At 51.3% G+C, this 15,933-nt stretch overlaps 1 protein-coding gene across 1 annotated transcript in view; it reads left to right on the top strand.

The window, feature by feature from the left end:
• The first annotated feature begins 289 nt into the window (after nucleotides 1-289).
• LOC138354334 (cuticle protein 16.5-like) overlaps nucleotides 290-15,933 on the top strand; it is a 33,402-nt gene continuing 17,758 nt past the window's right edge. Inside the window, exon 1 of the mRNA XM_069308490.1 lies at nucleotides 290-397. Coding sequence (XP_069164591.1) covers nucleotides 290-397 — 108 coding nt within the window. The remainder of the gene's footprint in view (nucleotides 398-15,933) is intronic.

The raw sequence follows: 15,933 nt of genomic DNA, 5'->3' as shown, positions 1-15,933 counted from the left end.
CGTGTCTGGCATGCGTGATGCGTCAGTATGGAGGCGAGTCTGGCATGCGTGAGGCGTCAGTATGGAGGCGAGTCTGGCATGCGTGATGCGTCAGTATGGAGGCGAGTCTGGCATGCGTGACGCGTCCGTATGGAGGCGAGTCTGGCATGCGTGATGCGTCAGTATGGAGGCGAGTCTGGCATGCGTGATGCGTCAGTATGGAGGCGAGTCTGGCATGCGTGATGCGTCAGTATGGAGGCGAGTCTGGCATGCGTGACGCGTCCGTATGGAGGCGAGTCTGGCATGCGTGATGCGTCAGTATGGAGGCGAGTCTGGCATGCGTGAGGCGTCAGTATGGTGGAGTCTGGCATGCGTGACGCGTCAGTATGGAGGCGAGTCTGGCATGCGTGAGGCGTCAGTATGGTGTCGTGTCTGGCATGCGTGACGCGTCAGTATGGAGGCGAGTCTGGCATGCGTGATGCGTCAGTATGGAGGCGAGTCTGGCATGCGTGACGCGTCCGTATGGAGGCGAGTCTGGCATGCGTGACGCGTCCGTATGGAGGCGAGTCTGGCATGCGTGATGCGTCAGTATGGAGGCGAGTCTGGCATGCGTGAGGCGTCAGTATGGAGGCGAGTCTGGCATGCGTACACAACATTGCACCTTGGCAAAAACGAAGACATCAAAGCAAGTCCAAATATAAAACACATTCTGTAAAAAAACCCACATCATTGGGTGTGGGCGTGTCATAGGACCTCGCTATCGGAACACGCACAACAGCAGCAACAACGGGCCAAATGACACGCGGGATAACGAGAACCTTTCAAACAGAAGATACCAAACCAGTTAGGGTACGTTATAAGACACTAGTGCTCTCTAGGGTGGAAATATTGCTGCACTTTTAACAGCCCTATTCAAGGCTGGAGAAGTTGCTAACCTGGAGAACTTTGAATTTATTGCAGAATCAATACAACGTCAACATTATTGGAACCGTCTTAAATCTCCTAAACTAAACTCCTATGAGCGCAATCGCAAGAGATACATAATTTTGTACACGTAAAATATTTGAGGAATTGGTTCGAAATCTTCACAAGGAAATAACACCTAAGGAGACCAGGAAGCATGAACCAACGTGCAAAGTCGGAGTACAGTAGGTTATCTTAGAAGACAACTCTATAAGCATTAAAAACCCTAGACCCAAAGCACCTAAATTATTGGGATCGTCTCAAAGTTCTCCAAATGTACACGGTAGAAAGGAGACGGGAGAGATACCAAATAATATACACGTGGAAAGTACTGGAGGGCCAAGTCCCAAATCTACACAGTAAAATAACAGCATACTGGAGTGAACGATATGGAAGAAAATGCAGAATAGAACCAGTGAAGAGCAGAGGTGCCATAGGCACAATCAGAGAACACTGTATAAACATCAGAGGTCCGCGGTTGTTCAACGTCCTCCCAGCGAGCATAAGAAATATTGCCGGAACAACAGTTGACAACTTCAAGAGAGAACTAGACAATTTTCTCCAAGGAGTGCCGGACCAACCAGGCTGTGGTGGGTATGTGGGCCTGCGGGCCGCTCCAAGCAACAGCCTGGTGGACCAAACTCTCACAAGCCATGCCTGGCCTCGGGCCGGGCTTGGGGAGTAGAACAACTCCCATAACCCCATCAACCAGGTTCAATTGAGGTACAAAAAGTATGAACTCATCTAAATGAAAAAGGCACAACTATCCAAAATCTTTGTGTGTTTGAAAGAGAACGTGATAACACCTACAAATGGTACCTTATCAACAAAGCTGTGACTAATCGTCAGACTACGTGCAACGACCTCTAACAGCCTGATTGATCAGACCATCAACAGGGAGGTCTGGTCTGAGACTGGGCCATGGAGATATTGATCCTCGGAACCACATCAAGGTAACGGGGCTGGTTGGGGGAGTGTCTGGCGGGCATGGTGGGGCTTGGGGGAGTGTCTGGGGGGCATGGTGGGGCTTGGGGGAGTGTCTGGGGGGCATGACGGGGCTTGGGGGAGTGTCTGGGGGGCATGACGGGGCTTGGGGGAGTGTCTGGGGGGCATGACGGGGCTTGGGGGAGTGTCTGGCGGGCATGGTGGGGCTTGGGGGAGTGTCTGGCGGGCATGACGGGGCTTGGGGGAGTGTCTGGGGTGAAGGAGTGGTGGAGTCCGGGGAGTCATGCACACCATATATGGGGAGGGAGATGGAACAGCCGCCGACGGGGGTCAAGTCCAGAATGATGTCACCCACAGCATCACCAGGTACACCAGGTGGTACAACGGTACACCACCAGTACAACGGTAAACGTAAGTTATCCCTTGTACAACGGGACACCTGCGTTACTAGTGGTACAACGGTGCAAGAGCATTACCAGTTGTACACCGATACTCCAGCGTTTTTGGTGGTACAGTGGTACACCTGTGTTACCTGTGGTATAATGGTACACTTGTGGTATAACCAGGAAAGAGGCAAAGGGATTGTTTTACTGAAGTTAAAAATGTTAAAGTTGGTTAACTTAGGTTGATTTGTTGAAACCGTCACAGAAACGTTTATGGTTGACGTAGAATAGGTTACAGTAGGTGAGGTTGGGTACCTGAGGTTAGTTAGGTTAGCTTATGGTGGGTTGGTTAGGCAGGATTATGGTGGATTGGTTAGGCAGGATTATGGTGGATTGGTTAGGCAGGATTATGGTGGATTGGTTAGGCAGGATTATGGTGGATTGGTTAGGCAGGATTATGGTGGATTGGTTAGGCTGGTTTTGGTTATACACACACTGGGACAGTACGTCACATTCGCGAGCCGCTTCCATGTTCCTGTACGACAATTTTTCGGCATTGTATAACGCATACGAAAAGTGACGTTCTTGGTAGGGGGGACAGGTTGATGGTGAGACAGGTGAGGATGGTGAGACAGGTTGATGGTGAGACAGGTGAGGATGCAGCAGCAGCAGCAGCGTGTCTCACTATACTATGACTAACCGCAGAGTGCCCCCTAAGGATCCTCAAGTCTGAACATGATGATAAATCGTACCTCGTATTCTCTTTCACACGATATAAGAGTCCAGGTTGAGATGTCCTCAAAAGGCACTGTATCTTGGAGAATTAATTCTCTGAGAGTAATATGGTTATGGCTGGAAACAGCTGGAACAAGTTGGTCACCCTTGTAGTGGGGGTGGAGGCTGGGGGGGGGGGGGTGAGGGTGTGGGGGAAGACAGAAAAGCGTGCGTGGGAGGACACCTATGTGTAGCCACAAGGGTGCCTGGGAGGGGACGCCCCCCCCCCACCCCTCCCCTCCCCATTGGACGAAAACATTCGCCTCGTATCTTTTCATTCCGATACATTTATGAAAATATAATTACGTCATGAAAATCTTGGCACAAAAGCTTCCACCGTCCCTCTTCCACAGTGCTTAATAGCGAGTCATCATGGCCTTGTCCGGGTCCCTGCCTTCTGACTCCCCCGGCGCCTCAACCTGCCTCACTCTTCATCTCCAGTTCTTCAGACTCGTAGTTTGAAACAGTATGAACCTGTCAATGGAAATCGTTTCTAGCGCTGTTGAATGCCAAGCGGCGAGACTTAGGTGAAGGTTTTGGCGGGTTGAGGCGGTGGACTCGGAGAAGGTGACGTCTTGAAGGCAGCGCCACTGAGAGACTATACCGCCGTCAAGATCATAATGGCGGTAATGAGCAGGTCAAATGTGACAAGATAATTGATTCAGCCACGTCACGAGGTGTTGGTCGTCCTCACCATGGCTGGGGGGCCCCACGTCACGAGGTGTTGGTCGTCCTCACCATGGCTGGGGGCCCCACGTCACGAGGTGTTCCTCGTCCTCACCATGGCTGGGGGCCCTACGTCAGGAGGTGTTCCTCGTCCTCACCAGGGCTGGGGGCCCCACGTCACGAGGTGTTGGTCGTCCTCACCATGGCTGGGGGGCCCCACGTCACGAGGTGTTGGTCGTCTTCACCAGGGCTGGGGCCCCCACGTCACGAGGTGTTGGTCGTCTTCACCAGGGCTGAGGGCCCCCACGTCACGAGGTGTTGGTAGTCCTCACCAGGGCTGGGGCCCCCACGTCACAAGGTGTTGGTCGTCTTCACCATGGCTGGGGGGCCCCACGTCACGAGGTGTTGGTAGTCCTCACCAGGGCTGAGGGCCCCCACGTCACGAGGTGTTGGTAGTCCTCACCAGGGCTGAGGGCCCCCACGTCACGAGGTGTTGGTCGTCTTCACCAGGGCTGGGGCCCCCACGTCACGAGGTGTTGGTAGTCCTAACCAGGGCTGGGGCCCCCACGTCACGAGGTGATGGTCGTCTTCACCAGGGCTGAGGGCCCCCACGTCACGAGGTGTTGGTCGTCTTCACCAGGGCTGGGGCCCCCACGTCACGAGGTGTTGGTAGTCCTCACCAGGGCTGGGGCCCCCACGTCACGAGGTGATGGTCGTCTTCACCAGGGCTGAGGGCCCCCACGTCACGAGGTGTTGGTCGTCTTCTCCATGGCTGGGGGCCCCCACGTCACTATAATATGGTAGTATGTGTAGTGACTACATTACCAATATCCTGAGCATGAACACATCAAGGGTTGCACAGTAATGATTTTGATGCACATTGAGTGATTGTTGCATCATCAACACAATTGTTGCAACCATATTTACTTCCAAAACCTAAGTTTTGTCCCGGAATAAACGCTGTTGTCCTATTTCTATGTAATCAATGAAATATATATATATATATATTCAATTTGTTTATGATATAAAACCTAACATTTTGCTGTATAAAAATGTGTTAATAAAAAGAGCTTTAGTAAAGAGATTTGATACGCCTTGTGAATCACTAACGTTGGAAGAATATGTCAACATTTACAGGTGATATGTAACTGTTTCTCTCACATGGCATTGTCTTGGTCCACAGGTGAGTGTTGTGTGTTGCTGTGGCGTGCAGGTGAGTGCCTTCTACCCGTCCGTAGCTGTGGGCCGCCCTTGAGTGTGGGGCCGCCCTTGAGTGTGGGCCGCCCAGTCACAATGGTATCACAATGTTGCGTTTGCCTCTGCAATATTAAGTAATACTTATTCCCCAAAAGGTGTACACACACACACTCCCTACGCATCTCCCTCTCTTGCTCTCTTCCTCTCTCTCTCTCTCCACTCTCCAATAGTTCTGCCACATGATAGCTCGTATGAACCAGATATGAGGGGGAACGAGGGTATTCTTTGCTTGGTGTGAATGGTAGGTGATTAGCTGGGCGTGGGTAGTGGGGGGGGGGTGTAGCTGGGGTCCCTGGCACTCCTGTGTGGGGGGAGGGGGCGCCGCCCCTACCCCTCTCACCTCCCATTTATGGCATCACTGCTGCCACAAACCTTACATTACTCTCTCTCTCTCTCTCTCTCTCTCTCTCTCTCTCTCTCTCTCTCTCTCTCTCTCTCTCTCTCTCTCTCTCTCTCTCTCTCTCTCTCTCTCTTTGTATTTATATATATATATATATATATATATATATATATATATATATATATATATATATATATATATATATATATATATATATAATATATATATATATATATATATATATATATATAATATAATATTATGTAGAAAGTGGACGAATATTGAATGCTTTGTTCATTCACTTGCCTGGAAGGATATGGTCCATCAAATATACATATATATAATATAGGGAAGGGCGTATCACCTCTGGCTGGAAGAAGGGGACCCTTAGCCTCGGAGAAAAGCACACACAAGCACGCTTTTCTCCTACCACCCCCTTCCTTTTGTGTTGTGCTCTATTAGATACTTACAGCTTACAAGATGTACAGAGAGTGAATTGGTTCCTGATAATCCCTCTGAGATTTACGTGATAATCTTCCCTATGCGGACCTTCAATGGCCTCTTGAGAACCTAAAAAAAAATCCCTGCGCCCGGTCACTCAAAATCCTAAGGTAGGCCTAGAAGTGAGCGTGGTTGTTGACTGGTAATTTGTATGGGGTAATTGTGGTTGGGGGTTGGTTAGGTGTGAGGATGGGTGGTTGTTGAGGTAGTTGTTGGGGAGAGGGGGAGAAGGCTCCACAGTGTGGGGAGAGGGGGAGAAGGCTCCACAGTGTGGGGAGAGGGGGAGGAGCTGCCACATTGGAGAGGGGGAGAAAGCACCACAGTGGGAGGAGAGGGGGAGGAGATGCCACATTGGAGAGGGGGAGAAGGCACCACAGTGGGGGGGAGAGGGGGAGAAGGCACCACAGTGGGGGGGAGAGGGGGAGAAGGCACCACAATGAGGGGAGAGGGGGAGGAGATGCCACAGTGAAGGGAAAGGAGATTGCACATTGATGTGGAGGTGGTGAGAGGGAGAGGTAATTGGAAGGGAAGAGAGTGGGGGAGAGGAGAAGGGAGACGCAGATGAGAGCTGGATTATCTTGTAATGGAATAAAATGTGTGACGGTAATGTGTACGACGTCACGGTCAAGACGTGTGTGTGTGTGTGTGTGTGTACGCACACACACACACACGTCTTGACTGTAAGAATACGAACCTTACAGCACGAAGCTTCGTAAGGTTACCAAAGGTTACCTTCACGAGGCCCGGACCACACTCAGTACTGTATAAGGACGCGCCCCATCCCTACAGTACTGAGCTGGTTCGCTTATTCCAACAGGCCTTTTGTAGGCGGTTTAGGTTCCTTAACGCCTATTGGTGCTGCCGTCTCAAGGTGACAGTGCCATCCCAGGATGGCCAGTGCCGTCCCAGGGGGTGCCAGTGCCGTCCCAGAGGGTGCCAGTGCCGTCCCAGGGTGGCCAGTGCCGTCCCAGGGGGGCCAGTGCCGTCCCAGGGTGGCCAGTACCGTCCCAGAGGGTGCCAGTGCCGTCCCAGAGGGTACCAGTGCCGTCCCAGGGTGACAGTGCTGTCCCAGGGGGGTGCCAGTACCGTCCCAGAGGGTACCAGTGCCGTCCCAGGGTGACAGTGCTGTCCCAGGGGGGTGCCAGTGCCGTCCCAGGGTGCCAGTGCCGTCCCAGGGTGCAGTACCGTCCCAGGGGGTGCCAGTGCCGTCCCAGGGTGGCCAGTGCCGTCCCAGGGGGGCCAGTGCCGTCCCAGGGTGGCCAGTAGCTTCCCAGAGGGTGCCAGTGCCGTCCCAGAGGGTACCAGTGCCGTCCCAGGGTGACAGTGCTGTCCCAGGGGGGTGCCAGTGCCGTCCCAGAGGGTACCAGTGCCGTCCCAGGGTGACAGTGCTGTCCCAGGGGGGTGCCAGTGCCGTCCCAGGGTGCCAGTGCCGTCCCAGGGTGCAGTACCGTCCCAGGGGGTGCCAGTGCCATCCCAGGGAGCCAGTGCCGTCCCAGGGTGGCCAGTGCCGTCCCAGGGAGCCAGTGCCGTCCCAGGGGGTGCCAGTGTCGTCCTAGAGGGTGCCAGTGCCGTCCCAGGGTGCCAGTGCCGTCCCAGGGGGGTGCCAGTACCGTCCCAGAGTGCCAATGCCGTCCCAGGGTGCCAGTACCGTCCCAGGGGGTGCCAGTACCGTCCCAGGGTGCCAGGTCTACTACCCCTTCATATTTCTCCGTGCTCCTATTTCTAACGTGTCCGGCTAACCAATCCATTACGTTCTTTCAATCACCATAAAAACCACAGTAAGTGCCGTATGCATCAAATGTATTGGATTCCAATCACCTGCTGGACACACCTTGCTGGGAGTGGGGTGTTGGGGAGGGGTGTTGGAGGTGTTAGGGGGGGGGGTGTTGGAGATGGTGGGGGGGTTGGAGGTGGTGGGGGGGGGGGTGAGAGGAGGGGTTGGGGGGGGGGTAGAGGGGCGGCTAACAGGTGATCGAAACTTGCATGATGTCGGCCCAGTCTAACTCTACATTCATCGACCTGCATCTGCCCCCCCCCATCACACACACACACACACACACACACACACACACACACACACTCACTGGGGGGGGCCTGGTAGCCTGGTGGATAGCGCGCAGGACTCGTAATTCTGTGGCGCGGGTTCGATTCCCGCACCAGGCAGAAACAAATGGGCAAAGTTTTTTTCACCCTGAATGCCCCTGTTACCTAGCAGTAAATAGGTACCTGGGAGTTAGTCAGCTGTCACAGGCTGCTTCCTGGGGGGTGTGTGTGTGTATGTGGTGTGGAAAAAAAGTAGTTAGTAAACAGTTGATTGACAGTTGAGAGGCGGGCCGAAAGAGCAAAGCTCAACCCCCGCAAGCACAAATAGGTGAGTACACTCTTCCCCCCCCCCCCTCTCTCTCTCTCTCTCTCTCTCTCCCATTTTCCAATTCTATATACTAAATTTTAAATAATGTTATTATAGGAAACAAGACATGTGGAGGGTCACCGCAGGGTATCAAGGTGTGGAGGGCCCAACTGGCTCTAACTGTCGTGGCTAATACCGGATATAAGGGTCACAACACTAACTAGCTGGTGGACGTTATCCTGTCCAATATGTGTTGTTGATGCGCATCATATTGTTTCGTAAATATTTGAGTTAATTATTTGTATTTATATTATTTCAAAATATGTGCACGTATGGTCGATTTATGGATGGGACCCGTGTACAGACTGATGGGACCCATAATGGGTCCCTGTCTGATGGGACCCATCAGACAGGGAACACAAACCGCAGGAAAACTGATGGACTCATGACATCATTGTGGGAGATGCGGGGGGGGGGGGGTATCATACTTAGTATCACATAGCTAGAACATGCAGCCCGTCCGCTTAAGCTATCCCAACGTCAAGAAACTGTCGGACTAAAGTGCCCTTATCCTAACCTACCAGAGGACCCAAAACAGAAAACGGGACAGTGTGTCAATTTCGCCAGCCGCTTCCATTTTCTAGTCCGACGATATTTGGCCGTAGATAGAGTATACGTCAAAAAAACGACGTTCCATTAGGACAGGTTGGATATTAATAAGACACTGTGTATAGTCTATATTAAGACATTGTATATAGTCTTCAACAGCTGTATAAATGCAGATGTACTTTAATATGATGATAATATCAAGTAGTGAGCTGTGTGTGTGTGACGGGTCATAGTTGTGTGTTGTTCGTGTGGTGTGTTTGTGTGGGGTGAGGCCGCCATGCTGGCTGGGAGAGTGTAGTGGGAGAGGCAGAGAGAGGGGGGGTGAGTGGGAGGGGAGGGTGGTGGCAGGTCAGGTCAAGGCAGCTGGTGTACGGGGACAGCTTGCCTCTCCCAGGATTATCTGGATGCCTTGTGCGCTAGTGTGTGTCGGTGCTACGGTATAGGTGTACAGTGTACAGTGTGGGGTGGGTACTCTCCACAGTGTGGAGGTATACTCCCCACAGTATATAGTGTGGAGTCACCGAGTCACTTCCACACACCCGCACCCCCTGCCTCCACACACCTTTACTATGGCGTGTTCTTTGCTTGCTTTCTATTACAAAACTTCTTTTTCACAAACTTCCCACGTCAGACGGAAGGACCATATAGACCACACCTGGCCACCAGCCCTCCACACACCTGGCCACCAGCCCTCCACACACACCTGGCCACCAGCCCTCCACACACCTGGCCACCAGCCCTCCACACACCTGGCCACCAGCCCTCCACACACACCTGGCCACCAGCCCTCCACACACACACACCTGGGCACCAGCCCTCCACACACACACCTGGCCACCAGTCCTCCACACACACACACCTGGCCACCAGCCCTCCACACACACCTGGGCACCAGTCCTCCACACACACACACCTGGCCACCAGCCCTCCACACACACCTGGGCACCAGCCCTCCACACACACACCTGGCCACCAGTCCTCCACACACCTGGCCACCAGCCCTCCACACACACCTGGCCACCAGCCCTCCACACACACCTGGCCACCAGCCCTCCACACACACACCTGGCCACCAGTCCTCCACACACACACACCTGGCCACCAGCCCTCCACACACACACACCTGGCCACCAGCCCTCCACACACACCTGGGCACCAGCCCTCCACACACACACCTGGCCACCAGTCCTCCACACACCTGGCCACCAGCCCTCCACACACACCTGGCCACCAGCCCTCCACACACACCTGGCCACCAGCCCTCCACACACACCTGGCCACCAGTCCTCCACACACACACACCTGGCCACCAGCCCTCCACACACACACACCTGGCCACCAGCCCTCCACACACACACACCTGGCCACCAGCCCTCCACACACACACACCTGGCCACCAGCCCTCCACACACACACACCTGGCCACCAGCCCTCCACACACACACACCTGGCCACCAGCCCTCCACACACACACACCTGGCCACCAGCCCTCCACACACCTGGCCACCAGCCCTCCACACACACACACACCTGGCCACCAGCCCTCCACACACACACACCTGGCCACCAAACACGTGTCCAGCTGTGTTCACACAGCCCACCAAACATTGGTCCAGCCTGAGCCCTTGCCAGCAAGGTTCCGCGTCTTGTGTGTGTGAGCGAGTCTTAGCGACACTTGGAAGCGCTTCATCGCGTGACAATGACCTCAGACGTATACCTTTTCACCATGCTTGGAGCCTGGTGCTGTGCTTGAGGCTCTGAACACCCTGCTTCATTTTGCCTCGTGGTGAGTGTGGTGACTGGCGGAGGCTGGTGATGACTGGTCTTGGGGGAGGGTGGTGGAGACTGGGGAAGGCTGCGAGTGACTGGGGGAGGGTTGTGCTGACTGGGGGAGGCTGGGAGTGACTGGGGGAGGCTTGGGGTGACAGGGGGAGGCTGGGAGTGACTGGGGGAGGCTTGGGGTGACAGGGGGAGGCTGGGGGAGGCTGGGAGTGACTGTGGGAGGCTGGGAGTGACTGGGGGAAGGCTGGTGGTGACTGGGGGAGGCTGGGGGAGGGTGGTGGTGACTGGGGAAGGCTGGTGGTGACTGGGGGAGGCTGGGAGTGACTGGGGGAGACTGGGAGTGACTGGGGGAGGCTGGGAGTGACTGGGGGAGGCTGGGAGTGACTGTTGGGGAAGGAGCAGCAGCATCCCAGAGACCACCCCCGCCTTGCCTGTCAATACTCGAGATTATTAGTATTGCGTGAAGAACATTGACGAGAATTATGTTATCGACGTATTGGTGACACAGGAAGATTTAGACTGGTTATCTCTCCGTGCTACTCTGATGGGGACGCGCCCCTGAGTGGCCAGATCCTGAGTGCTCACCCCCCCCCCCCCTCAAGGTCATTTCCATCAGCATTTTCCAAACCCAATCTGAACCAGATTACAGGAGTCGTTGACATTCATTGTTGTTGATGAGTATTAAGGAAGATATTTGTTGTAATGCTGGGAGACCACCAGTATGTGCTCAACACTTGGTCAGTTACTCTGGACTTGGGCCCATCTCTCATAGACACAATAGTCTACTGGAACAGTCTGTCTCGTCACGAGGCGTGGTCACAGCCCCGGCAGTGGTAACGTTGCTCCTCTGTGTAATGGACAGGTATCGTATGTAACAACAGTCTACTGTAACAGTCTCAGTCGCATATACAGTGATCTTATTTATTGGACACACCCTCAGATCCTGTACAGGGTGTGTGCATAAAGGTAAAATTCTTGTGCTACAGTTTCCACGAGGGAGTTAAGGAGAACATTCTGCGCCAGACTGTGTCTTAATATCACGTATAGGTGTTATATTTGACTGACCTGAGAGGTCATTAGTATAGGATTTTTAGGTGTTTGGTGTTCTGTTATGAGGGAAGGTTGTCTGATTGTTTGGTGTTCTGTTATGAGGGAAGGTTGTCTGATTGTTTGGTGTTCTGTTATGAGGGAAGGTTGTCTGATTGTTTGGTGAGGGTCGACAGACTTGGGGGAGGAGTTTAAAGCACTGTTTGGGTTATCTCTAATGAAATAAAATGGCACTCGAGAGCTCAGAAGTGCGATAGTGTGTGTGTGTGTGTGTGTGTGTGTGTGTGTGTGTGTGTGTGTGTGTGTGTGTGTGTGTGTGTGTGCTCACCTGGTTGTACTCACCTAGTTGTGTTTGTGGGGGTTGAACTCTGGCTCTTTGGTCCCGCCTCTCAACCGTCAATCAACTGGTGTACAGATTCCTGAGCCTACTGGGCTCTATCATATCTACATTTGAAACTGTGTATGGAGTCAGCCTCCACCACATCACCCCCTAATGCATTCCATTTGTCAACCACTCTGACACTAAAAAAACTCTTTCTAATATCTCTGTGGCTCATTTGGGCACTCAGTTTCCACCTGTGTCCCCTTGTGCGTGTGCCCCGTGTGTTAAATAGCCTGACTTTATCTACCCTATCAATTCCCTTCAGAATCTTGAATGTGGTGATCATGCCCCCCCTAACTCCTCTGTCTTCCAGCGAAGTGAGGTTTAATTCCCGTAGTCTCTCCTCGAAGCTCATACCCCGGCCTGGTCCCCTTGTCGTCGGTGTTGTTACTGGCACCAGTAACATTACCCTTGTGGGTTGACTTTCTTGGATAGAAAGTAATGTTTACATACTCTCTTAAGTTGCTCATTTGTCTAGTTGTGTAGGCACCGTCTGGAATGTGTGAAGGTATCCAGTTGAACTTAGTAGTGTGTTCTGTGCTCCCTGCAGACATTTTGGTTTGTGGACCAGTGTCGTAGGTGCTGTTTTGGGCCGCAGTGAAATGTCTATAATGATACTTCTGTTTCTTCCCTTTCTTAATGCTTAAAAGGTTACCAGCATTCTTCGGCAGCTCTTCCATGCTCGTCTACTGCACACATAGTTTTCCTTCATGTCTATTGAAGCAACTTTTATACTACTTTGACCTTTGTTTCCCAAACCTCAATAGATGCTTCATCTACTCCGATGCCGTATGTTCCTTCAACTGAGTCAGATACTTGGACTATTAAGCCATTACCGGGTTGCAATGCTGTTATTTTTCCCTGTGATGCCTCAAATATACTCTCCTGGTCAATGCCCAACCACTTGGGCTGGACGGTAGGACGACGATCTCGCTTCATGCAGGTGGGCGTTGAATCTCCGATCGTCCAAGTGGTCGGGCACCATTCCTTCACCCCGTCTCATCCCAAATCCTTATCCTGACCCCTTCCCAGTGCTATATAGTGGTAATGGCTTTTCGCCTTCTCCCTTCCCCTTCCTGGCCGTGACGTGACCAGGTGGACAAAGAGGCTCCTGCAGGAGTCTCCGCCACCGGCTCCTTGTCACCACAGCTTTGCTGACACTGTCCTCTGGGGAGTGAGGTCTACCTCTGTGTTACCCGGGTACTTGTCTTGCTCAGCCTCTGGCGTTACAACTTCTCCGAAGGTTAGTTTTTTTTCGAACTTGGTCCTAAAGGTGGGGATGGAGGTGGCTTCTACAACTTCCTCTTTGAGGGTATTCCACTTATTGACCACCCTTCCGGGGTATGAGTATTTATTTTCATTTCTTCGATTCATTTGCGTGTCCAGCTTCCACGTATGCCCTTCTAACCTACTTTCTCTCAATTTAAAAAAAAAAAGCTGTCCTTGTCCACCTTGTGTATTCTCCTCAGTATCTTGTATGTTGCGATCATACCCCATCTGTTCTCTTTCTCTAGAGTTGTGAAAATTTACTTTTCTCAACGTATCCTTCAACCTGTGTACTCCTAGTGCTGTCACAAATGTTGTTAAATGCCCCAATACTCCAGTATCTTTATTTAGGTTTATAAACTCCGTTTATGGTCTTTACTGTGTGTTTGAGGTTGTCAGTTTGTGTTCGCCAGATGATGTTTCAACATGTTCTGGTCAGCAGTGAGAGAGCTTCTGGCCCACGCTTCGAGCTCCCGCTCTGTTTCTACGCTCACACGACTGTTATTGATCTCATACATCCTGGCATTGCATGATGCTTTGCGTCATGTGCCAGTCTGCCTGGAAAAGATCATACATAATTGTTTTAAAACGCAATGATGGGGGGTCCTTTTCTCACATCAGATATCACGCCGCCGTCACCCCCTGCTCCTCGTCCTCGTCGTCCTCCTGCTCCTCGCTCTCGTCCTCGTCCTCGTCCTCCTTCTTCTCCTCCTCCTCCTGCCCTCATTATCCTGTCGTGCTGCCTGTCTGATGGCTTTCGTCTGTCTCACTGTCGCTTGCGTCTGAAGCTGGAGGAGTTGCTTACACACACACACAAATCTGTTGAAGGAGATGAGAGATTACAGACGTGTTAACAACAATAAGATGAAGGATCTTCTGCGTGAAATGCTCCGGGAAAGAGTAATGGAAGGGAAGACACCACATTAGATGGTGGAATTCAGTGCTGGCAGCTGTGCCGCTGCAACGGAGCAGTTCATACCTCTCAAGAAGGTGGACGAGAGAAATAAACCCCTGGTTCAATAGACACTCCAGGAAAGCCAAGGAAAGGCCCAAAAACCTTAAATCACAGAGAACTAGGAACAGCGGACAATGGAGAGGCACTAAAGAGAACCCTAAATGGCCTCTGTCCTAACTCGGATGAATTCGAGAAGCAATTTGAAAATTACATTGCTGCAAAAGCTAAGGACAAACTAGGGAGATTGGCAATATAAGGAGACAAAATATCAGTGCTAAACCATTTACTCAGACTAAGGAGACAAGGGAGAATTCTCACAGAAAATGGTAATGAGGTATGTGAGGAACTTAAAATATTTCAGGAGGTCTTTACAATAGAACCAGCATGCAGACCAAGATTGTGAGATAAAAGGCTGGAAGAAACAATGGATGACCTTGTAATCACTGCAGGAGAGGTAAAAATATCCGAAGGAAGTATATATGACAAAATCAATGGAGCCAAACCTAATTTCACCAAAGCTGCTGAAGGAGGCTGCAGAAGTACTTTGTCACCTGTTATCTAAAATTTGTAATAAAATGCTTGAGACAAGAAATCTCCCAGAAGTCTGGACAAAAATCCACACGTAGTCCCAGTATTCAAAAAAGGGGATAGAAAGGAGGCATTAAATTACAGACAAGTGTTATTGACAAGCGGTCCGTCTAATTACCCAAAGCTACCCAAAGCTTCCCAGCATTACGTAAGTGATGAAGAACTATGACATATTTACTCATTATAATGTTGGTGCTGAATGTATAATATAAACAGACATATTTTTACTCTGAAATATCATTTTATAACGAAATTAGAAGAAAGGAAATGGCAGGTGACGCCATAGGAAGTCGACGATCCAAGCGACAATGTTGTGGCTGGGTAAATAGATGGACTCAATTTCGCTGTAGAATGATATTATTTCAGAGTAAAAATATTTTTTTTCATGTTCTACATTCAGCTAACATTATAGTGAGTAAATATATCATAGTGCTTCATTACTTACGTAATGCTAGGAAGCTTAGGATAGCTTTACCCCCTCAGGGAAGGGGCAACTATAGGAATTATAGAGAGTGAGTTGAGAGTGCATATAATTCCAACACCGGAGGCACACATAAACAGGATAACATCAGCAGCACATGGGACGCTGGCAAATATAAGAACATCGTTTAGAGACCTAATCCGTACTCCTGCAAGGCACTCTACAACACATATTACAATATGTGTAATAACATATCATTCACTATCAGACCCTGGAACTATGGGCCACAAAAACGGAAGCCGTTGTGCATCAAAAGGGCTTCTGCTTGTTATGGTCCCGGGTTCGAGGATTCTATGGTCCAAGTGAATGAAATACACAACAGCTGTTAGACCAATGCTGGAATATGCAGCACCTGCGTGGAATCCGCACTTTGTGAAGCATAAAACCAAAATTGAAAAGATAGCTTTTACAACAAATGTTTACAACAAGATTTGTACCAGAGCCAAGTGGGTTAAGCTTCGAGGCGCCGCTGATGGTACTAAATCTCTCTACCATCACATATCTCCCTCACGTACCTGCCTCATGTACCTGCCTCACGTACCAGCCTCACGTACCTGCCTCACGTAACCTGCCTCACACATCTCCCTCACGTACCTGCCTCACGTACCTGCTTCACAAGGCTTCACTCTTCATTTTAGTACTTGCAGACTATAAGTGTTACCAGA

The sequence above is a fragment of the Procambarus clarkii genome, chromosome 62 (assembly GCF_040958095.1).
Source record: "Procambarus clarkii isolate CNS0578487 chromosome 62, FALCON_Pclarkii_2.0, whole genome shotgun sequence".
NCBI lineage: Eukaryota > Metazoa > Arthropoda > Malacostraca > Decapoda > Cambaridae > Procambarus > Procambarus clarkii.
This window is presented reverse-complemented; position numbering and strand designations above follow the sequence as displayed.